The 22,725-nt window shown below is 47.8% G+C and overlaps 4 protein-coding genes across 4 annotated transcripts; 3 read left to right on the top strand and 1 right to left on the bottom strand.

Annotated features, from left to right (window-relative positions):
* The first annotated feature begins 83 nt into the window (after window positions 1–83).
* On the top strand, window positions 84–874 carry LOC131208494 (endocuticle structural glycoprotein SgAbd-2-like). The gene is made up of 3 exons (XM_058201270.1): window positions 84–224; window positions 324–512; window positions 587–874. The coding sequence occupies exons 1-3, from the start codon at window positions 216–218 to the stop codon at window positions 761–763; spliced, it is 375 nt and encodes a 124-aa protein (XP_058057253.1). The 5' UTR covers window positions 84–215; the 3' UTR covers window positions 764–874.
* A 1,464-nt stretch (window positions 875–2,338) lies between these two features.
* LOC131208491 (larval cuticle protein LCP-30-like) lies at window positions 2,339–3,498 on the top strand. The gene is made up of 4 exons (XM_058201267.1): window positions 2,339–2,429; window positions 2,498–3,039; window positions 3,102–3,267; window positions 3,343–3,498. Exons 1-4 carry the CDS (start codon window positions 2,415–2,417, stop codon window positions 3,415–3,417), a joined length of 798 nt encoding a protein of 265 aa, XP_058057250.1. The 5' UTR covers window positions 2,339–2,414; the 3' UTR covers window positions 3,418–3,498.
* A 2,487-nt stretch (window positions 3,499–5,985) lies between these two features.
* On the top strand, window positions 5,986–8,868 carry LOC131208492 (uncharacterized). The gene is made up of 4 exons (XM_058201268.1): window positions 5,986–6,106; window positions 6,534–6,636; window positions 8,061–8,226; window positions 8,291–8,868. The coding sequence occupies exons 1-4, from the start codon at window positions 6,086–6,088 to the stop codon at window positions 8,769–8,771; spliced, it is 771 nt and encodes a 256-aa protein (XP_058057251.1). The 5' UTR covers window positions 5,986–6,085; the 3' UTR covers window positions 8,772–8,868.
* A 3,271-nt stretch (window positions 8,869–12,139) lies between these two features.
* On the bottom strand, window positions 12,140–22,260 carry LOC131207776 (fibroin heavy chain-like). The gene is made up of 6 exons (XM_058200404.1): window positions 22,225–22,260; window positions 21,937–22,164; window positions 21,728–21,874; window positions 13,215–13,247; window positions 12,781–13,111; window positions 12,140–12,708 (listed from the first exon to the last, which is right to left on the bottom strand). The coding sequence occupies exons 1-6, from the start codon at window positions 22,258–22,260 to the stop codon at window positions 12,140–12,142; spliced, it is 1,344 nt and encodes a 447-aa protein (XP_058056387.1).
* Window positions 22,261–22,725: the final 465 nt, after the last annotated feature.

Here is a 22,725-nt window from a genome sequence, read left to right as displayed (position 1 = left end):
CATTGTCCACCGAGGCTGTAGTAACCGGATGAGTGCGAACAGGTCAGTGGTGATTTCCTAGGACACACAGCCGATCCGGATCCGAAAAACGCTTCGGAGCGTGTTCGTTGCCTTAACAGCGATATAAATAGCCAACGCCGTGGCGGTGCCATCAGATTCTGGTCCCAACTCGACATCGAACGGCGTACGGTAAAGCTAACGTAGCTAAGTGCAAAATGAACAAGGTGCGTGCAGAGTGCGTGCGAGACAAAGTTCGAAAACCGGAGTTCCGTTTGCTGAAGTGATCATTACTCTAATCGGTGTGACTTTCTGTTTGTTTGTAGATTATTCGTGTTGGGCTGGTGTTGGGGCTGATCGCTTACGTGACGGTGGCAGAGCAAGATGCTGTCGTGCTGCGCCAGGACTCGGAAGTCAACCCTGAAGGGTCGTATCAGTACGCATACGAAACGTCCAACGGTATCACAGCCCAGGAACAGGGAACATTGAAAAACGTCGGCGAAGACGTAGCCAAGGTAGGTTGACTGTGGCCATTGGCTTAAGGATATCGCACAACTCGAACACTGTTTTCGATCTTACACCCGTGAAGGTGGCGCAAGGACAGTACTCGTACACGGATCCGGATGGCAATCTCGTCAGCTTGCAGTACGTCGCGGATGAGAATGGCTTCCAGCCTACGGGAGACCACCTGCCGACGCCGCCTCCAATTCCGGAAGCAATCGAACGAGCGCTCCGACTGCTGGCCAACCTTAGCCGGAACAAGTAATCTCAACCCTGTGAAGAGCGATCCTCGCCGTAGCAGTAAGTTAGTGATACAGGTCCCGGGCACTTGGCAGCAACTAGTCATGTTTCCGTAAAGCGTAAAGTGAAAAGGAAATAAAACCACCGCCGTTCGCTGAAACCGAGAGCCTTTTATTGGGAAGGTTCGTCGCTTTATCGCCCAGACAGTTCTTTTGTCGTTTCTGTATCGATGTCTTTTGAGTGATGCGCCGCTCTTTTTCTTTCTTCGTGCGGAGCTTTTTGAGTCAGCCGCTTGGCTTGGCGCCTGAACTTGACATTGGGAATGGGTAGTGATCGCAGATAAATATTTATGCAAACATGACACGGCAGACCGTTGTTATCACTTGTCATTTTCGGTCCAGACAGCCGACAATGATCGGACACAGGATGATCACAACGATGATGCCGTCCCGACCTTGCCATATGGTTTAAATTTATTCTACCTTGTGTTGAAGCGCTGGCGTCTCATGGCTTCCCGCTCAATGACCCAGAAATATTTACGCTACGAGTTAAGCTTCACTCCCAACGCAAGAAACAAGCGTCGGTATCGATCAGCCACAGCATCCGAACAGCCAAAGCGATGACGAAATGGTAGGCCTTCGATTTTCCGGCCGACATCGATCGGTATGCTAAGCAGTGCCGCAGTATACTGGCCGCCGCCGAAGATGAGTCCACGGGCGAGACCGTGAAATGCCGCTCAACCTTGAATTGGTTCCGACGGCGACAACAAGCGGAGGAGGACCACTCAAAAACTCGCTTCCTATGGCTCTTGTTTGACTTTGATTTCGTGGGCGGCCGACGTGTGGCATCTTTTCTCCCCGAAGGTTTAAAAATAACTCCATGGAACATGCTATCGGTGCTGCGCTAATGACGATGTTCCATTTTTTTCTGATCGTGACCCTTTTTATTACAGTGCTTTTTGAAAAACTAAATTTGAACACCATAAGGAATCATAATGGACTAACTAAAGATTTCGTGTTTTAATAGACACTCTTTACTTTTCTTTCGAACCTCTCGATTATTTTATGTTTATTAACTACACTGAAGCAAATCTGTCGGGAACATCTGTTCTCGACCACGTTTTCTTAACAACTAGCCCCAAGCGGCGCGGCGCAGGCACAAACATTTGATGGAAAGTGTGCTCCTGCGTGTGTTAGGCGTAACAGGTCCTGTTACCTAATCGGCATTATTTTAACACATTTTACGATCATGAAAAGCCAACCTACGAGCAAGCAAGCAAGGTCTTGTTTGTCAAGAGCCAGTTGATAATTCAACGCACGCACACAGAGCTGATGCGAAATATCGATCACTTATGAAATAAATTTGACTTAATGTTCTCGATCAAATCGTGGCCAAGGTGGCTAATGTTATGAGGAATCCCGTTGGGTTTTGACACGACTAGCAGTGCAGTTTGAACAGGTAAAATTTGCATTTCTGTCTAATGAAATAAATTCATCTTTCCCGTAAAATATGCCGCAAATAGGCGGAGACCTCCCGATGACTTCTCAAGCCTACAAGTGACTGACAGCGTATAAAAAGAAAGTGATGTTTAGAACGAAACAGTAATTGCTTCTAGGCTTGTGAGTGAAAAAGGTACGTGTCTTGTGATACTTGAGACCCCGCTGAGAGTCGTGAAAATGCGTGTTCTTTTGGTGAGCTCCTCGTAACAAACGGCAGGTTGGATGTGGAGATTTATTGTTTTCAAACGTTACTTTGACAGAGTTTACAATTCGTGGGCTGCTTACTAATCGTAGCCCATGCTCAGAATGATGGAAAATATAGACCGTCGCCCGGTGAGCTTACAACACAAAGACCACGGACCTACAGGCCGTACGCTGATGGAAGGTTTCTTCAGTCCCCGTACAATCCCTACCGCTACTCGACCGATCCACGGTACTACAATCGAAATGATGGACGCTATGTGCCCGTGAACGATGGTCGGTATGTGGCAAGAAACGACGGTCGATATGTGCACGTAGACAACAGGTACAAGCACATCGACGGACCAAGTGGCAGTGGAGCCGGCAAACAAGGACCTTCCGGTGGAGCTGGCCGACTGCCAGTGGTCAGCAGAATTGGGGGCGATGGAACCGAGAGTGGAACTTCGAAACCAATCCCATTGCCTTCGCCCCCTCCAACTCCTGTGCCTACCTTAGCCAAAGCCGTTCAAGCTAAGGTTGCCCCGAAGCCAGCCTACTCACCCGACGGGTGGAAAATCATTCGTCTGGAAAATCAGGTCGAAAATGATGGCTATCATTATGTGTGAGTGCTAAATTTTAGTCCATTGTCCAATCGGGGCCTGAAACGATTTCATCCCACTACAGATTTGAAACTGAGAACGGAATATTGGCTGAAGAAGCGGGACGCATCGAAGACAAAGGCACTCCGACGGAAGGGTTGCGCTCGCAGGGCTTCTATCAGTACGTTGGCGACGATGGAGTTGTCTACCGTGTTGACTATGTGGCTGACGGAAACGGTTTCCTGCCACAGGTTCGTGAATAGGTTGCTACTTTCACCACCATCGGTCATCATTTGTTGATCCTCTTTTTCATATGCTCCTCACAGGGCGACCATATTCCGAAAGTTCCGCCGGCCATCGAAAAGCTTCTCAAGTATTTAGCTGCCCAGCCGAAAAAATAAACTAAGTATGAAATGGCAACGGAAAACTCTGATGGAAAACAGCAATAACTGAATTAAAGATGATATTTTGGAATGCGATCACGATGCTGTGTTTTAATTTCATCGCTATGAATACGCCTAAATGTATGCTTTGAGAAATACACAAAGAGCAAAACTCGGCTAAGCTCGGCGGAAAATCATCGCAGTTCAAATTGTTGTTCAACTTTCCATGCGGAAAATGTTCGTTTCTTAACAACGTTCAATACACAATAACATATTCAATATTCAAATTCACATCCAAAAATTAACATTAGCGTCAGGATATTTTCTCGGAGGAAATCGGCAGAAACAATGATGAGTCACGATCACAATCGATGTATCATCGTTTTCTATTCGTTTCATTGTTAAACTGTTTCGAGGCTGTGATTCCGTTGCAACTTTAAATGGTTTGTTTTCTACGTAACTGTTCTCAGAATCTTTCGATTTTCAATATCCTTCTGTTTCAAGCTTATCGTCCTTTGCCCAAGAGAAGCATCTTTTTATTACATTCGACAGTAAATGATGGTTTGAAGAATTGGAAATATTTTAAATCATCGTTCACATCAAACCACTTACAGCTATTTTTAACTTATTGTTTTAGGTGTGGTAAATTGTAAGTAAAGTAGTCAATAGTGTTTTTTATCTTTTGAAAGGTACAATTTAAAAAAGATAAGTATAATGAAATGTAACATAATTATTTACAAAATTAGTTATATACTTACCGAACACTGTGTCATTTTCATTTATCATATTCATATTCATATTTCATATCATATATTTCATATATAATTTTCGTGGGTGAAAAATATAACAATGAAATACCATATCAACAATTTGTTTAAATTGTCCAGTTGATTTCCAACGCAAAAATTCTTGCACGGGTATTCGAGGAAATTCAAGCGAGATTCCACATTCCACATTCCACAAACACCGTTTTGCAAATTTTGCGATTAACCTTTCTTCATTTTTTATTATTCTTAAACTTAATTTTCTTGAAATAAACTACCCACTAGGTAACCAGTAAATTGAAACAAAGCCATTGCAAACATTTTACAGTATGTACACTTTATTCAACGAAACCTCATACAGTAAACTTGACAAGGGGGTACCATTTTATTTTATTTTGCCGTTATGTTATTTACAACCGACCTTGTTGCATTTTCTTACATCGAAGAGGCATTAGTTTTTGATCGCTTCGACGTGATGAATCGTCGAGAAAAATGTATACCCTTCGCAAAAACCACTAAAACCAGGAGTTACGGCGAGTTTCACAGAAGTGCTGAGTGCTCGGTATTATGCGGCCAGTATTTGGAGACTCCACTTTCAAAAAACATCTCTGTCTTATGCCAAAAGTAATGGTCCGCCTCAAGGACCTTCGAGTGATGGAGAATGTTTCCCATTAACCCACCCACCACTGCACGTTGTATTTTATAGCAACCACTTCTCTTAAATGCCTTCCAAAACCGAACGTACATTTGAAGGACTACATCACTCACTAACTTACGCTGAAGCCACCATTGAAACCAAAGGTTTGCAAGAAGTTATCTGTCAATGATGAATTCACGCCTTTCTGACACGTACTTTAACATTTACAAACAAATCATTCAACATGCTCTCAATGATTGCCATCTAATTACAGTCAACAACGCATATGAAAAGACAGCATTCGATAACCGACCGGTCGTCCGATTTGAATAAATGCTCGTTCAGGGTTGTTATATCGATGGTTCCGCACCGTTTTATAGCCCATAAACCCCCAACACATCTTACTCTTCTTCTCATTTGCCTTATATGCAAATAAAGCAATAAAATCGCGTAAAAATCAGTGACTTCTCTATTGTTTGGCCCAAATTTATGGTACACCTCCGAGGCATTTGTTGGCAAGAAATCTCTTTGAGCAGCATCACAGCGCTCGGTACGGAACGTCTACTTCTTACTCCTCACCTATATGCAGAGTTGGCCATCATCGCCGAGCGACCTTGATCGGCCTTGACAGTGGTTTATCACGAGAAGTATAGGCTGGCGACGGGGCCAGCCTCCGGCTGCCTCGAGCGCTTGCTAACCGAATTTCGACCCGTGCCATCATAAGATCACTCACCGATCGATCGGGCAATTGTCACATGGCGCGGCGGAAGGAAGACCGAACCGCTTTGGGCAGAAACGATCGAGTGCAATTATCCTTAAAGCCTACGATGGCCGTCGCTGTATTCGACCCACAGGCAAACCCAGTGGGGAATACTCTCGAGAGTCTCCCGTCGTTTGTGATCGACCTACGGATCGAACGGATGGATGGGTGCTCGATGGTCTTCATGGGCAATAAACATAAATTTTTTACTGTCATATTTTTTCGCAGCTCTCACGGCGAAAGGGGAAGGACGTACTTTTGCCTACGGTTACCATACTCGCGCCGGGGCACTGAGGCTCACCGGCGCGTCATACCGGTCATCATCCGGCCGGAGCGAACGGCTCCGTGGCGCATGATGGCATTGTCGCGGCTAGTATTTAAAAGGAATTTTGCAGCAGTTTCAGTTTAGTTTGATTTAATCAATTACGGCATCCACAAGCAAATTCCTGCGGCATTACCGTGCCGTTCGTCCCAGGCTGTGGCGTTCCGTTCCGTGCTGTAGAACTCTAAGTTCAACCCAGTGCAATGCAGTTCCAATCAGCGATAGTGAGTCACCGTGTCAAATGCTAATATAAGATAGTTTATTACCCCTACGGTACCCAAGAGAATGTCAATTGCGTGACGTCGACGGCGGGAATGCCGAAGTGTAGTGAAAACTCTCCCCGATCCCTTGGCGCAGGCGTTAGAAGCGCTAGTTACGCAAAATCACACCCCCGGTGGAGAACCAGGAACTAGCAGGCCGTCGAACAAGTTCTCAGTCTTGACCGGTGAATGAGACGTGTCGCTGTTGGCAGGAGTCTCGATCGTTTAGCTGATTTGTTTGACGCGCTTTTCGACTAAATAAATACGTCAGAATACAGAGTAAAAGACATTCATAACTGGGGCCACAGTTTATATGCATTAGGTTGCAATGCAAAAACCACGGTTTCTATTTATGAACATGTTTTGTGACGTGTCTTCTTGTGCTTTTCAGGCGTTGTTTGTACTGTTTCAAATCGTTCACCCCGCACCGAACGATGGAAAGTATAATCCTCGAAAGTATAACAAAAATGGGAAATATGTTCACCAAGGCGAAGGTAAGATCTTTCAACGTATAAGCGTTACGATTACCGTTTCCTCCGTTGATTTCAACGGACAAAAAGTGAAATTTTTTGTGTTTTGTGTACAATGGATATTATTTTAAAAACTGTATTCTGATTTTAAATGTATGAAAGAGATTTGAGAGAACAACTTGTAAGGAACTCCACGCCTTTAGCATCGTTACAATCGTTACAATATTTTATTCAACAACTACGCATTCTAGTTTTGCCTTTCGCCTAGTCTTTTAATTTTAATTAATTGGAGCTACCCTGATACCCTGATACCCCCCCTACCCTACCCCGTAGATACCCTGCCTAAAATTATAATACTTGATAACCTATCATTTAAATCTGCCCTGAGTGTTAAAGAGGATGCAGTATTTCTTGTGTAGATATCTAGTTGCGGTGAAATATAGGGTATCCAAACTAACGTTCTTTTATTCATTTGGTTATAATAAAACAACATCTGAATATTTTTCGATGCTTAAACATTGATGTGAAAAGTTGATTCTTAATTTTTATGCATAAAATATAATTTTGGTTGGAGAAAATTGGGAAATATGAAAATATTATTTCCAAAGTGGTAGGTCTTCAACTAATTCGTTACAAGCATTTCATTGAAGCTCATTTTCACCTCGGTGACTATGTCAATAAGCAGTATTTCGGTAGCAGTTCGGAAAACCCACACATCGTGCAAGAAAAGCCAATGCACTTAAAATGACTGTTTGGTGCGGATTTTGGCTGATTGGTTCCTGGTGGTCCAAGTTTGGGAACTTGGACGGCATTTGGTTTCAACATTACGGCGCTACATGCTATACAGCAACAGCCACAACCGATATTTAAGTTATGTGAACAAACCAGCAACTATTGACGACGTCATGACCCAAATTCAAGTTGCTATTGCCGAAATAGGACCACAGATAGTCAAAAATGTACCCCAAAATAGGTCGACCACATGGGCTACTGCCAAACCAATTGCGGTGGACAATTCACCACAATTGTTTTTTTCATATTTTTTTTCCATTTTCATTAACAAATTGAAGAATCGACCTTTCAAATAAATGTCCAAGCATCGAAAAATATTAAGCCATTTTTGTTTTAGAGCCAAATGAAGAAAAGAACTTTAGTTTGGACACCCTGTATATGTTTAATTTTTAAACGATTTATTCGAACAAGTTTCCTACAACGTTCTTATGGCAGGCGTCTGCATATATTTAAATTCTGCTAGCCGGTGAGCGTCCACCGAAAAAACAATCTTCCCAACACATTTGCATATTTTGTTTGTGACAGACTCTCATCAAAACGAATGTTCATTGCTTGACTCCCGATGCTACCAGCGACAAGCCCGTCCGTTCCCATCATTTATAATTGTCCTGTTGAGTTGAATGAACACTGAGTTGAGCACATCCATTTTCTTTAAGGAGACTACGTAGAGGACCTGAGCCGGTATAAGTATGTCCACTACGACGACGGAGATCGTGGCAGATATTTCCACGTGCACATACCCTACGATGGTGGCTACGGAAACTACGAGGGAGGCCACGAACCATACCGTTTTCCACCGTACGACCCCGCCGGCGAATACGCGTAGGTTGCCATTTCCTTTGCAACTGGTTTACATTCCTAATGTGGTGCCCCGTTTTTTTTGCAGAGAATTAATCAGCAAATACTCGTCCGACCCACTCAAGGCCAATTCATACGATATTCAAAAACCGTCCATTTACCTAGAGTACGGTGTCCCATCGGTGTCCGAAACAAACACCGCGTCCAGCGTACTCGATGTTCGAAAGTCGCTACTTCCGGGACCGGGAACGGGCTACCTTCCCGTGCCAGATCCAAGCTTGGATGTTCGGAAATCGTTACTCCCAGGACTCGGAACAGCGTACCTGCCGGTGCTGGGCCCCGACGAAAACAGCCTCGCAATCGGTTCATCACAAAAGAATTCAAAATTCGTAGCATTTAACGGCGAGGACGGTGATCGCAATACTTTGACTACACATTCCGATACCACCACCACCACCACGATCAACAGTGAGCAAACAACTCCCACTACCGACGTGCCGCGGGATGAATCTCTGCACAACCAGCCGTGCTTTGCCACCAGCGGAACACTACAACTTTCGAAGACTTGATCGAGCGTGTGGCACGCTGCATAGCCAAAGGCGCAGCGTTTTTCGTCGATCATAGTTCAGGCGATAAGCTAGTTGTTCGAATTTTGAAAGTTGTTCCATAAACATTCAAATCAGCCCCTTCATGATGAAAGATCCTTCGTTTTCCTTGACGCGCCGAGCGAGCGTTTCGTAAAAATCGTATCACCTATTTAGTGTAACCTCGAAAATGACGAGCATTTCATTCGTTATCCCAAAACAGGCCGAGACTGGCCGGACGGAGAGCGGTGTGTTGCGATGTGGCACCCGCGAGCATAAAGTGCGGTGACAAATTGATCTCTTCCGGAGCGATTCAGGGGGTGCTACCGGTTCTCTTATCCGGCATCGGCCTAGCCTTTTGCGAGCTGCTTAACGAATGTGGTAACACCGGTGGACAAGATAAACGATGTTAACTGATTCGAGGGCGCACTTATGCAAATGATATTGCTGCCATTTGAAACATCCTGGCCCCAAGTGCGTGTTTTTCGGTGAAAAGCATAACGCCATTCCCGCTGGACTTACATCTAACCAGCTTCACCAGTTCACCAGTTCTTTTCGTGGCATTTTGTTTCATTTGCTTCGACGCACACAACGAGCACATCCTTCAGCGCACGCCTACAACATTTCGGCCGTGGTCCGATTTGCATATTGCGAACCAGATTCAAAGATTTTCTTTAATCTTGGGTATATGTGACAGTTCACGACCTTTCCAGAGCCAAATGTCAAGGTTAGGACTAGCTCATACATTTCAAAGGGATAGCAAATATGCGGACAAGATTGCTCTACCGATTACTCCTGTTCTGGACATTGTTATTTTTTTAGGTCTTTCCGAACAATTCGCTCACATTTCTCGTGATCCGGGAAAGCGACACATAGCCTTTCGTGCACGTCGAAGGCGCTTCTTATCGGGCCGAATCTTATGGTGCCACAAGCGGGCGAAAATATAAAAATAACCATCGCGAAGCAAAGGTCAAAAAACCAGATCCATTTTATACGCCCACTGGGGTTCCGGTTTGTCCGTTCTATATACTTTCTTGATCGTGGTCGTCTCCTTCTTTTCGCATCACATTTCGCACACCAAACTATCATCTTCCCACCCGGCGGACACTCTCCGAGGCCTTCGACTGACACGTTAGCATAATCCTGTTTGAAATTAATTTAGAACTTCTTTTTATATTGTTCTATTTTTCAACGTGCCACATGGCTCCGTGGCTTAGTATTTCCATCCCCATCGTGTAGAGCAGATGGAAATGTAAAAATAGTCCGTTGCTGGCGTGCCCGACCAGATACCTGCTTTACGGATTCCTGAACGAAACGACTGACCTACGGCGAAACAGTTTTTACGCATTAAAAATATACTAACATTGCCCAACCGACTCATAAACGTATCCCTGCGACCCAACGACCGGCAGCATATGTTACAATCGGAGATTTATTGGATTTTTATAACCCAAAACTATGAATCTCCAAACATCCTCCACACCCACGGCACGGAAAATTAATTTTTAAAATATGAATACTGACTCTAATTTGCCAGCTTTTAGAGCCTCCATTAGCCTCCCGGCTACCCTTCTCCGTCGCCCATAGATGACTTCATTCCGGATCCCTTTGCCAGCTGGGCACCCGAGCCGGCTCCGACGGCGCCGCAAACACAAAACTGGCCACCATAAATTAGACCCGCTAAATGTTGAGCCAGTGGGGATCCTTGTCTCGCCGCAGGCACTCGGTTCAATGTCACTGTCGGCCACTGGCGGACAGTTTCACGGACACAAATGAGTGAAAAATATCAAAATACCAAACGGCACAGCATTCTTGGGGGCATTCCTGCCGTCGGTGCCGAGTGAACTAGATCGCCATCGTTATCGCAGACTTTGCACGCCGGTGAGGACACGATAGGTCCAACCCTCGAAGGGTCCAATAAAATACGATATTCCATTATCATGCTGATGCTTCGTTACCGGTTTCGTTTTCAGCATCATAAATTATTGCGGGCTCGAAGGGATCGAAACCCGATCGAATCGAACTACCGTTGCGACCGTCCTAATGCCTGCCGGAGTTGTCGGAAAAAAGGATGCCGGAGGCTCCTGAAAGAGCAACCTGAACGCCCATCGTGGCCATTCTCTAGATTTGCATAATATTTACATTCCAAACCCTGCAGATGTTACTTCCCTATTCAGATGAGAGAACGGGATTTGTTCCATTTCCGTCGTTATTAGATTGGATTAGAGTTCCATAATGTCAGATCAAATGGTACCCAAAAGCCCCGGAGCAATGTCGCAGCGCCGGCAAGATGTCGACGCGTCGGCTATCGGCCGATGCATCCTGGCCTTGGAACTGAAGCGCTTCCCCAAACCCCACCGATGATGCAATCCGTGCGATCCTTTCGCTTTCGTCGAAACTTGAAGAGGAATGTGTCCGTGTCCCATGTCCCATCCGCATCCGCAGCACGACACTAATTTTCCCCCGGGTCACCCGGGGGTACCGCGGATTCGGAGAAGCAGCACACAACCATACCTGCTAATTATGATATCGCTCGCTCGAGATACCCGCGGTGGTTGCCCGCAGGAGAAGCGACCATGTTGGGTACAAGGTCAACCGGTGCGAAGATGGCACCGAAAACCGTAGCTCCGACCGGGCGTAGGTTGCGGCTTCAGAAGAAAGAGTTAGGTAGAAGTGAAGCGACCAAAAAAATGGAATAAATTGATTATCAACTGGCTGTTATAGTTTCACGCAAGGTATACGGAACGTGTCACATTAGCTCGACTCCACCCCGAAACAGGCTTGGGCCGGACTTGAGTCGAGTGGGCAGCATGGCTTTTTGGGGGTTATTCAAATTTTCCGGCTCCGGCCCGCGGGGGGGACAAGGTGTTCGGAAATATATTACTACTTTTAATCGTCCAGCTGCTGCTCGACTGCCATTCGCGAAACATCCAAAAAAATTGGACGACCAATTAATGCAAATGGCACGCCACGAAGCCACGAGCCGATCTGAGACGCCCCTAAGAAACGCCCGGTTCTTTGGTCTCCGAGTTTTTAGCTCGCGTCTTCTGCCAGCTTTTGACCACACGCAGTCGGCGCGCTAAATTAATGGGAAAAAATGGCGTCGATCGGAAAGTGTCGCCACTTCCGGTCGGGAACCATTCCGGAGTCTGGAGCAGTAAAGGTCGGCACGGTTGACGTGTTCACTTAACGGTTGTTTATTAATTTACAGTTAGAACACAGTTTTATGGTTGGCGTTGACCGATCGTTGACGATCGGTTGTTTTGAGCTCGACTTCTGGACTTTTCTGGACTGACTGATTGACTGAGTCTCTGACTCTGTGTTCACCTAGTTTCCTGTTTGCTTGACGCTGCTTACTTCCGCTGCTGGCTCTTGATGTATTCCAGGGAACGCGCGATCGCTTCCGGCACCTCCGGCAGGTGCTTTCCGGTCGGCTGGAATCCGTTCTTATCGGCGATGTAGTCGACGCGGTACTGCTGGCCATCGTCACCCATGTACTCGTAGTATCCCTTGGCGCTCAGGGATTCTTCGTCGGTGCCCCGGTTCTCGATCCTTCCCTCTTCAGCGACCTCGATGTCGTTCGCACCGGCGTACTTGTAGTAGTATCCGTCCTCGTTGAACTGTTTCACCTGCTCCTTGATCTTCACGTAGTCGCCGTCGGCACCGCTTCCGTGGGCGCCACCCTTTCCGGAGCCGGAACCGCCCGAAACCGATCCTCGCAGACCACCAGCACCACCAGCGCCCCCAGCACCTCCAGCGCCACCAGCACCACCTCCGAATCCATCAGCACCGGCACCACCGAATCCTCCGGCCAGCGAGTTATCGGCACCGAATCCTCCTGCACCTCCGGCTCCCCCGGCTCCTCCGGCTCCGCCAAACCGACTACCAGTAGCCCCGGCACCGCCAGCACCGCCAGCACCACCTGCAAAACGGAAAGCAACAGCCAGAGTTGATCCAACGTTGCGAATCCGGAACGGGTTCCCCCGGGACTTACCAGCACCGAAACCTCCCGAGCCACCGGCACCACCGAATCCGCCCGAGCCACCGGCACCACCGAATCCTCCCGAGCCACCGGCACCACCGAATCCTGCCGCACCACCCTTGCCGCCGGCACCACCGAATCCGCCCGAGCCGCCCTGCTTACCGCCCGCTCCACCCGCTCCACCCGCTCCACCCGCCTTGTACGAGCCGTCGTTCCACTGGCCGCGACGGTCCGGGCGCCAGCGTCCATCGTCCCACTTGGTCTCGTAGTACTCCGGATAGTAGCGCCCATCGTTGGGCACCGCGTTCTGCGCGACGGCGCAACCGACCAAGGCTACCGCCAACTGCAAGTAATACACGGGTTACGGGTAAGGACGACGCCACCACCGCAGCGCGGAAGGAACCAGCCAGCTTCATTCACAACACTGCCTTATCACAATCACTTACCAGTACAATACACTTCATCTTCGAAACGTCGTTCTGCGACAGACACTCCGGTCAACTCTCGAGCTAAACGTCCGGATTCGGTTATGCTGGGTTCCTGGCCGCCTAGGCGCGTACTTTCACTGCTCTTCTCCTCGACGACGTTTAGCTTGGGACGCTACCGAAGCAGAAGAACTAATGTTGTAGCATCTTCGCGCTCGCGTAGCTTTTATAGTACGATTTAGCCGAAATGTGGTCCCCGAAATGTGGGGCCCCACGAAGATTCTGCGCTTTTTCCAAACAGGCAAAAGCCACCCGAAACAAAATCCCAACACTACGGAGAGAGAGACACACACGGACACATACCGGGGGGGAGAAAAAAATGAAGACGACGCCGGGCTTAGTTTCAGGTTCGAAGCCCCACTATCGCCACCTTAGCACCCTCGTCGGTCACCCTCACCCAGGCTCCTCCTCGGGGCCCCGAAGAGCATCTTTCTGCGCCAGACGCCATCGTCGTCGTCGTCGTCGTCGTCGGCTCGCTGACCAGAAGATGCTAGAAGCGGTGACCTTCACGGAAAAGAGGAGTTTCTTCGTGCCGGGCGGAAGCGAGAGCGAGAGGCGACGAGCACGACCCGATCGAGAAGATCCTACCCGATCTACATATGATATCAATTATAAATTATTACATGCCAGCCACACGCTCACGGTTTGGTCGGTCGGAGAGCAGGACCGGGGATCCTAGTTATGGAAAACACCCTGCCGGAAACCGGTAGACGCATCGCACGTGTCTCACGCCATGTGCTCCAACTCGGGGGCGTGCGAAAATTCGGCAACAAGCAAACCGCGAGCTCGATCGAGGTTCGTGCATGGCTTGGCATTGAAATCGTAGCAGGTTGAAATTAAAATAAATTTGCTGTTGACAATTAATTTTGCTCAAGGATTCTTCCGAACCGGGTCCGGGTGGTATCTAAGACTGTCTGGGTTGCGGGTTCCGGGAATCGGTGCCAGATCGGTGCCTTCCGCCAGCGCAACGCATCAATGCAAACATTTGTATGCAGCTGCAAAAATTTATCGAAGCGTTCAGCTGATAAACCCGAAACGTCTGTCATCTGCGGAAGGCAGATCGGCGAGAAGGCAGAACACGCGCGCTCGATGTGTTTGCCAGTGACGGCGGAACGGATTGCGGAACAAACGTGGAGCTTCCCGCGAGTGGCCGATTTCTTAACGAGCCGCAAGAAATCGAAAAGACGGTGCATCACTTTCGATTGTAAAATCGCCACCCTGAATAGTCTATATGTGTGATGGCCTGCTTTTGATTCATTGTCCTTTCCCCGCTATGCGGGCTGGCGCGGCTTAGACCTCAATTCCTACGCTGGGCAATAAAACTCTGGCCATAAATGTTGGCCATGTTCGGGCGGCAGATGTGATAAGGAAAGGTCAGCTTCTTCCAGCTGCCTCGGTTCGTACGTCGGTTTGTACGGCAATGCATGATTATAAAATATAATTAAACTTTTTTATAATATACACTAGATATAGTGTTGAGGTGGATACACTAAATTTAGAACACGTAGTAACGACGCGGGTTAAGTCTTCCGATGATGTCACCCTTGTCAATGATTGGCGAATTAAATATTCACATAATTCAGAGATCAATTAATACGTGTGACATGTTTTCACAAAGAATCGTGTTCATTTGAATTATTGATTGATGTTCTACATCATGCTGCAGACGTTCAATAATAGTATGGCTCCAACCACCACAACCGATGTCCGAACGACTTCGAACCCGCTAATTACTCGAGCAACCAATCTCCGAGGAAAACTAAAGGTCTTCCGTTCGGGCGGACCAGTTCGGGCAGGGTGCCCCAATCGCCCCAGCCTTCACGCGGGTTAGAACTTCAAAACCATACATTTTTCGAAGCCGGATCACACATCGCGCCCAAACTGAGCACATTCCACAGAAGCCAGTTTTTTTCCGCCCTGCCAAACCCTGAACCGGCCCCGCGGGTGGACCGATCAAAATAAAATTAAATCGCAAGGAAAGCGAACCCCACCGACCGACCGACCAGTTCGGATCGAGCTCCGCGATCGAGTCGCGATTTGTGCAGTTCCGTATGCAAATTTCCTCGGGCAGCTCTTTCCTAGCGGCGGTCCGCACCGTCGGACCCGCCTCGACCCGGGGCCGACCCATCCGTTCTAGGCGCCCAAGGTACTTTGGGACATTTTATCTTCACTTTCGACACCCCGGGCCGGCGGGCCCGGGGTATTCAGCCGCAGGCAAATATGCTAATCTAGCCGCCGATCATAAACACCGTCTGCTCTGAACTCGTTTTCGGTTCGGCCCCTGCGTAGTGCTCGGCTACCTTTGTTTTATCTGCGCACGGACCTCGGGGAACGGAAAAGAGCGCAGGCGCAACCTGCGCCGCCGGTGAACCAATTCTTGTCATCAAAACCTTAATTCCCACCGCCCGCACATCCAAGGGGAGCAGCCTTCGGTGGCCGCAAAGGTCTGCGTGATGTTTGACAGTCAAATATCACCTCAGCTCTGATCGGCTCCGGGGACCGCGTGGTGACCTACACCGAATCGGTATTCAAATTTCGAGCGGCGATAACATTTCCAAATACTAAAGGGGCATCAGGCGGGCGCATCGCCCAGCGCTGGCCCCGAAACTCATCCAAAGTATGCTACCCATGATCGCGTTCCGGGAGATTACCTCTTCCGGAACCAGTTCCTCCAGAAATAGTTCCGCCCGACGGGACTGACACATGTTTCTCACCGTCATCATCCAGGATGATACCAATGATCGAAAGTATGTCTTAGTGCCGGACTGCGGGTGGTATGAATGGCCACTTAGAGAACGAACACATACTCGTCGGCACTGTGTCTTCCTGTTCGTCTTCCTGCAGTCTTTTGGCAGTTGGAATAACGTTTTTATGGCGCTATCAATGGCCCAATCGGCCAGACCAACGAACTGACTCATGTGGCTTTGACGAGCTGTATGAGTATGAAGAACCTTTTTTGCAAAACGGCTGAATCGGATGATGTAACCCAGCACTAAAACCGTTCACGGACACAATACCAACGGTTCAGTAATATCGCTTCTCTAATTTATAGTGTGACGACGCGAAACAATCTTAATAATCCCGGACAGTTCCCGTTTTTTTCAATGGAAATGAACTCATCTTTATGTGATAGTTTATGATATGTGGCGTGGCCGCAAGGAATGAAGTATAGGAACAATCGAATATTGTTTCACCGGCCTTCGGTGGACCGACCTGCTGAAATACATTATGTCTGCGGTTTATGGTCGTGAAATAGATTCGACTGAATGAACGACTGTGCGTCTTTAGGGTGCGGCTACGACCCGTTGTGTCTGAGCGTTTGTCTCGTTTTCATTCAACCCGAACCATTACCTTGATTTGTGGCACTGCGTGGTAAGTGTGCTCCACGGAGTTTGACATCGCTAATCCTTATTTGCCCAGTGTGTTGCTCTTATCATCTTACACTCCGGCTTATGCAAACCCCCTGATATATGAGCCACTTGAATTAGCATAATACAGCGATCGGTAATCTAGGAAACTTTTTTCGATCGACACAGAAAAGCTCGCCACCACGACGATCTACTACAGCCAAAGAAGCTTTGGAGTTGAACGCAATCGACTAGTGTCCGCGACTGGCGACTGGCATGCAATGTTTTGAAATCGTCCGTTACCGGCACACTGGTTTGAATTTCAAATGCTGAGAAACGTGACTAGATTATCGCGTCTACTCGCTGAAGATTGCCCGAAGAATATTGGTATCGCTTTTCGTTGAGTGTTAGTTTCCACAGCTAATCGATGGCAAAGAGCAATGGAATGTAAGGAAAATCTTGGAATGTAATCACTATATCTTAATCCGATAGAAGGTACTCTGCCACCTTCAGAAACGAGCCGAAGACACACTCCTCGGGTGTGACATAAAAATGATCCGCTGTGCACTTTACCTATCGATCGCTTTAAATGTCAACCGCAACACTAACGGCCGGGTACTAACCAACCACTTCGATCGACAAATTGTCACCGTCATTGCGTCAGGTGAAAAGCTCACCATACCTCCTTCGCCATGGGACACCCAGGACACCCGGACTTGAAATTCCGCTTCTCTCTTGGGGCTGCACCACAGACGACCTAGCCTTTCGTCGCATATGAAATGAAGTGTCACGTGATCGTGCGCGCGAAACGGATGATTGCGGATGATGCGTAAGCTTGCTCCACTCTCTGTGCGCCGGGCCGGGTGAAAGGAAGATGCGAATTTATTGCCAATAGTCCGGGGGTGACCGTTTGACAATTGCAGCCAGCTGCCATGATGGGTGCAGCACATGTGTTGGATCTGAACATTGTTCTGCATAATGAATCTGAACCGGCAAATGTTACAAGCGAATCTTCGTCACAGGGTTGTTACAGGGTTGTAATTTTTGTAGTTTCGAAGTTACAGGGCAGGAACTTTCCCGTTTTTGCAAATGTATCGTGCAACCCAAGTGTAAAGCTTTTAGCTGAGCATCTGCCATATTACAAAAAAGGAATTATATTAAAACTTGAATTAGGAATTATATTAATTATATTAAAACTTGGGTTCTTGAGCTGTCGGCCGAAAACGCTACGTTTTGTAGCTTAATTTTCTTGAGGGAGTGATCTCCGTTTTTTTTTTTTTTTTTTGATACTTTATTACACATAAATGCTTGATTACATAAGAGTACAGAGATCTGAGAATGATTGAAACGAAAATGTTTCGATTAAAACCTATTTAAACTATATGTTATGCCACGTGCCATTGAGTCATTTTATCCTTCTTATTACTAATTTTATCCTTCTAAACAACATGTTACAACTAGTAAACTTTAAAGAACATGAGATAATTAGCTCTCAGAATTGTTGGTTGAATAGAATTATTGCATCGATTGATTAGGATTTCTTTTAGTTTGTTTATTTCGAACGATCTTTGCGCGGCAGCAAGGCTTAGGAAAAGATTCGTTGGTGTTCTCCAATATAAATAAGAGATCGCTATGAGAATTTTATTCAACTTATTTATATTGACAGGAAGTTAGTTTTGGAGCATTGCGGCCACAGAGAACAAGCATAGGTTAAGATAGGAAAGAAAATTGTTTTGTAAATAAGAAGTTTATTTGAAAAGTTTAGTTTTGATTTTCTGTTGATTAATGGATAAGGCAGTTCGATGAGTATGTCTAGTATTTTATGTAATATTTCTAAGTATGGACGGTAGTTAAGTTTATTGTCCAGTAGCGGCCCTAGGTACTTGATGTGAGAAGACCATGAAATATTTTGACTATCTGTAATGAAATTTTGCCCAGGTAGGGAGACAACTCACTTGCTGAATTTATATGGAAAAAAATTATATGAAAATATATAGAACTTTCGAGGGTTTGATTTTCATCTTCCAGTTATTGTAAAAAATTATAGGAATTAACGTTTTTTTTGTAGGTTTTTAATCACAGTTTTGGTTACCTTGCTTGTTGATATAAGGGCTGCATCGTCAGCATAGCCACTTTGTAGTACTTTTAGTATGTATGACGGAAAATTAAGCTGATGAATTTTGTGTAGCACTCCGCAGTGCCAAACACTGTCGAATGCTTTATCTACGTCGATTTGCCTACTTATTTACCTTTAGTTAAATGTTTTATAACTCTGGTGAATTGTAATGTTGTTGAGTGTCCTGTTCGAGTGATCTCCGTATGAATGAACGCGACCGTCGGTGAGGTCGATTTGTAGCAAACAAAAACACTTCCATCGCTTTTCGTTTCTTTAATCAAACCTTCCAGTTCTATCGTTCGCGTTTCATCAATCAATGGCTTTGGTGGTCAATCATTGAATCATCAGTCAAGTATTGCCTCCGTTGGACGATGAGTTGGGTTAGAAAGCAGCTTAAAAGGATTACATTTGTACTGATGCATGATGGATTGACCAGCCCATCGTCGGCCACCCGCTTTTATAGCGCCGGTTTCGCTGTGCCGTGCGTTACCTGCAAGTTTATCTGCCACTAAAATGCTGGCCGGCTGGCTGGGAGAGTACACCCGGCCAGCCATTAATGAGCCAGCGCTGCACAAGTATTGCAGCAGCTACCACGTCTATAAATACAGTACCCAGTGGTTCTATTCTTTCATTAGCGTGCACTATCAGCTAGCCGTACGTTGTCCACAAGACCCAGCCCCTCGACACTGCACAAAAGCTGAAAGCTCTCGTAGCCGCCATCATGAAGTTGGTAAGTTGTTTGCCTTCCGCCTTCCGGCTTCCGATCCGGGAGGCCAAGTGAACGAAAGCACTGGATCCGACCATCGAAAGTGAAAATCGATCTCGATCGCCAAATCATCTCTCGTCTTCGATCGCGTGGCCGCGAAGCGCCGATAATTGCGCATCAGTTCAATGGCGTTGTCCGGATGTTTCGGCGAGAGGTCCTCGTGTAGAAGTGTGTATAGTACCGTTGTGAGTAATTCACAGGCAAGTGCTATGTTTCGTGTGCGTCTTAATTTGGGCAACGGTTCTCGCTGACCAGAACTGCGGCAACAACCGGTTGGCGGGCAGCGTGGAGTTGTTGATGTTGACAGACTTTGGGGGTTTCCGGGTTTTCGCTAAAATTGGCCAAGACTGAAGGTTGGAGTCCCAGCACAGCGAGTCATCGTGAGTCCACTCTCCACTCTTCTTCGCAGGAAATCTGCTGCCTTCTTGCCGTTATCGCAACCCTCACCCTAGCGGCTCCACAAAAGTCGGATGCCGAGGCAGAAATACTCCAGCAAGACAACAACATCGATCCGGACGGAGCGTACGAGTACAGGTGAGTCGGGTGGGTCGAGCCCGCCAAAGAACAATTCTTCGCCTACCCTCCACTTGCGGCTTGCCTCCGACGAAATTTGCATACCAATAGACCGACGAAACCGAGGGCCGCCAGAGACGGCACGCAGCCACCGCCCATTGTGCCGGGTCTTCCTGTCCCGGTCCCGAGGTGCCATAATTGGCTGATAATTGCAGATTTGATTACGATAGTGGTACATCCGCCGCCTCACGCCAGCATCGTTTCGGCGGGCTGCTGGAGCTAGAGTTCCCAAGCAGGCCGAAAGACGGTGGATGATGCCTACGAGCCGGGCAGCGTCGTAAGATATTAGCATGTTTCAATGGCACGACGGCAATCCCCCCTCTCGCCGGAACCCATTAACACACGCGGGCGTTAGAGAGTAGCACATGGGTTGAAAAGTCCCGGGCCTAAGAAAGGAAACTCGTTTTTTGTTTAAAATTGGCCTTATTCATGAACGGAATTTCCAGCAAGAGCCACACAGTAATTTGAGCCGTTGTCTAACATTTCAATAGGACTTTTCCAGTCTTCCAGTAGTTGCTGGGAGGCTAATCTGGCGAATAAGGCAAATATCGATGTTAGAACAATTCTAAGTTCAATTAGGTCTTATACTAAGTCCTTCCTTCACTAAGTCTTAGACCTTCACAAAGCTCAGAATCATCAACCCGTTTTTGATTTTGGTCAACAGTGAGCATCACTGATTTTTATAATATCAACTAACTCCTGCGTCTTCATTTTTCGATCATTCAAATCCATTTAGAGAATTCATGTTTTCTGGTGTCATCGCCTGATTTGTAGTTGGCAAACTAACGTTTTATTTTCGTTTCTGATGGAGTAGAGTCCTTATAACACGCCATTTAACGCCTTTGCTTCCCTTGAACGTTATTTTTTGGGTATCAAGGAGCAGTGAAAAATTAGTACATGGAAATGTGTTTGATCCATTGTTTTGAAAATAACAAAAGTAGCATCACTCTTAGCACAAGATTATCAAGAAAATTTCGTTTTTAAAGGTTAGCGCCATTTATGTGCTAAGCTCCGGTCTTTTCAGCCCATGTGTTAGTCTCCCCATCGCGCGCCCGTCACGACCGTCGGTTGCCGGTGCCGAAGTGCAACATTGTGCCCCTTTGCGGGGGTTTTCACTCTCGATTTCTCGACCGTTTTTTCTCCTCATCGTCTTCCTCTGCTTCTGCTTCTTCTGCGCTCAGTTACGAAACGGCCAACGGTATCCGAGGTCAGGAAAAGGGGACCCTCAAGCGGGCAAACGGCCCAGACACGAGTGATGTAATTGTGGCCGCCGGTTCTATCAGCTACACCGCTCCCGACGGCACCCTGGTGGAGCTGAGCTACACGGCCGACGACGAGAATGGGTTCCAGCCGTCCGGATCCCACCTACCGACGCCGCCACCCATCCCCCCGCAGATCCAGAAAGCCCTGGAGTACCTGGCCAGTCTGCCACCGTCGAACCGCCGGCGCTAGAGCCCAGGGAGAACCATCCCGACAGAACTAAAGGACTCGACGCTTGACCCGCGCCCACAAGGTGACCAACCCAATGTGCATTTCATAGTGCGTAATAAAACTCGCATCCCGGAAAACAAAAACGAAACGACGGAACTCGCGTGGTGCCCAAAACCGGAAAGAACGCTTTATTGTCAGTCAGCCTCTCATCTCAGAACTTCCCGGCCCGGCCATTCTCGACCTTCGGCGGTGGCAGGGTGGCCAGGTGGGCGAGGGCCCGAGCAATCGCCACCGGAACCGGTGGTGGCGTTGGCAGATGATCTCCCACCGGCCGGTACCCGTTCTCGTCGGCAATGTACGTCACCGAGTAGGTCTTGCCATCGTCACCCTGCGAAGGAAGGGCGAAGGTGTCAGCTGGGCGAGTCACTGGGGCGCTCTACGATCACTTACCTGGTAGGTATACTGTCCCTGCGAGGCGGTGCCGACCTGGTTGCCAACCACGATCTGCTGACCGTCCTGGGCGGCCCGTGTCCCATCACCACCCTCGTAGCTGTACCGGAACTTGCCATCCACTTCGAGCACGTTCTCGACGTTGACGATCGGAATCTGCTTGTACCGGGGATCGGTCTGTTGCTGCTGTTGCTGTTGCTGTTGCTGCTGGCGTTGCTGCGGTTGATGCTGTTGCTGGTGTTGCTGCTGGTGCAGCTGGTGCTGCTTCTGGGCACCGATCACACTCACCACGGCCAGCAGGACCGCTAGCTGGAACTGGGCCATATTCAAGAGCTCACCCAGTGCAGAGCTCCACGTGGCTTATGATGAACGATGAACCGGCGGACCACCAAAACTGCACCCTAGAATGATCCGACGGTTGGCTTTTATAGAGCTGCCGGGGCCGGTTGTTGTGGTGGTTGGTCGGCGAAAGTGTGGTGCAATGTAATAGAATCCGCTGCGGCCACCAGAGCTGCCCGCCGGCAGGGATACGCTGGGCCTGCAACGCCCTTCCAGATGCCTTGCGCGCCCTACCCTTAAATGGCAGTTCGTGTGCACAATGATTTCTTCTGCTTCTTCGCCGCCTTGCCGTTGTTGTGGTTAGAGGCTCGCAGTTGGGGTCGGCGCTGGCTGGCTGTGCGGGTTCTCGTGACATGCCCGAACCCTCCTCCCCGGCCGGTGGCAGGCTGAATCATTTTTCGGTGTGCCGTTTTCGTTTTTTCCTATTGTCCGCGCCGCTTCCTTCACTCA

This window comes from Anopheles bellator, chromosome 2 (genome assembly GCF_943735745.2).
Source record: "Anopheles bellator chromosome 2, idAnoBellAS_SP24_06.2, whole genome shotgun sequence".
NCBI lineage: Eukaryota > Metazoa > Arthropoda > Insecta > Diptera > Culicidae > Anopheles > Anopheles bellator.
This window is presented reverse-complemented; position numbering and strand designations above follow the sequence as displayed.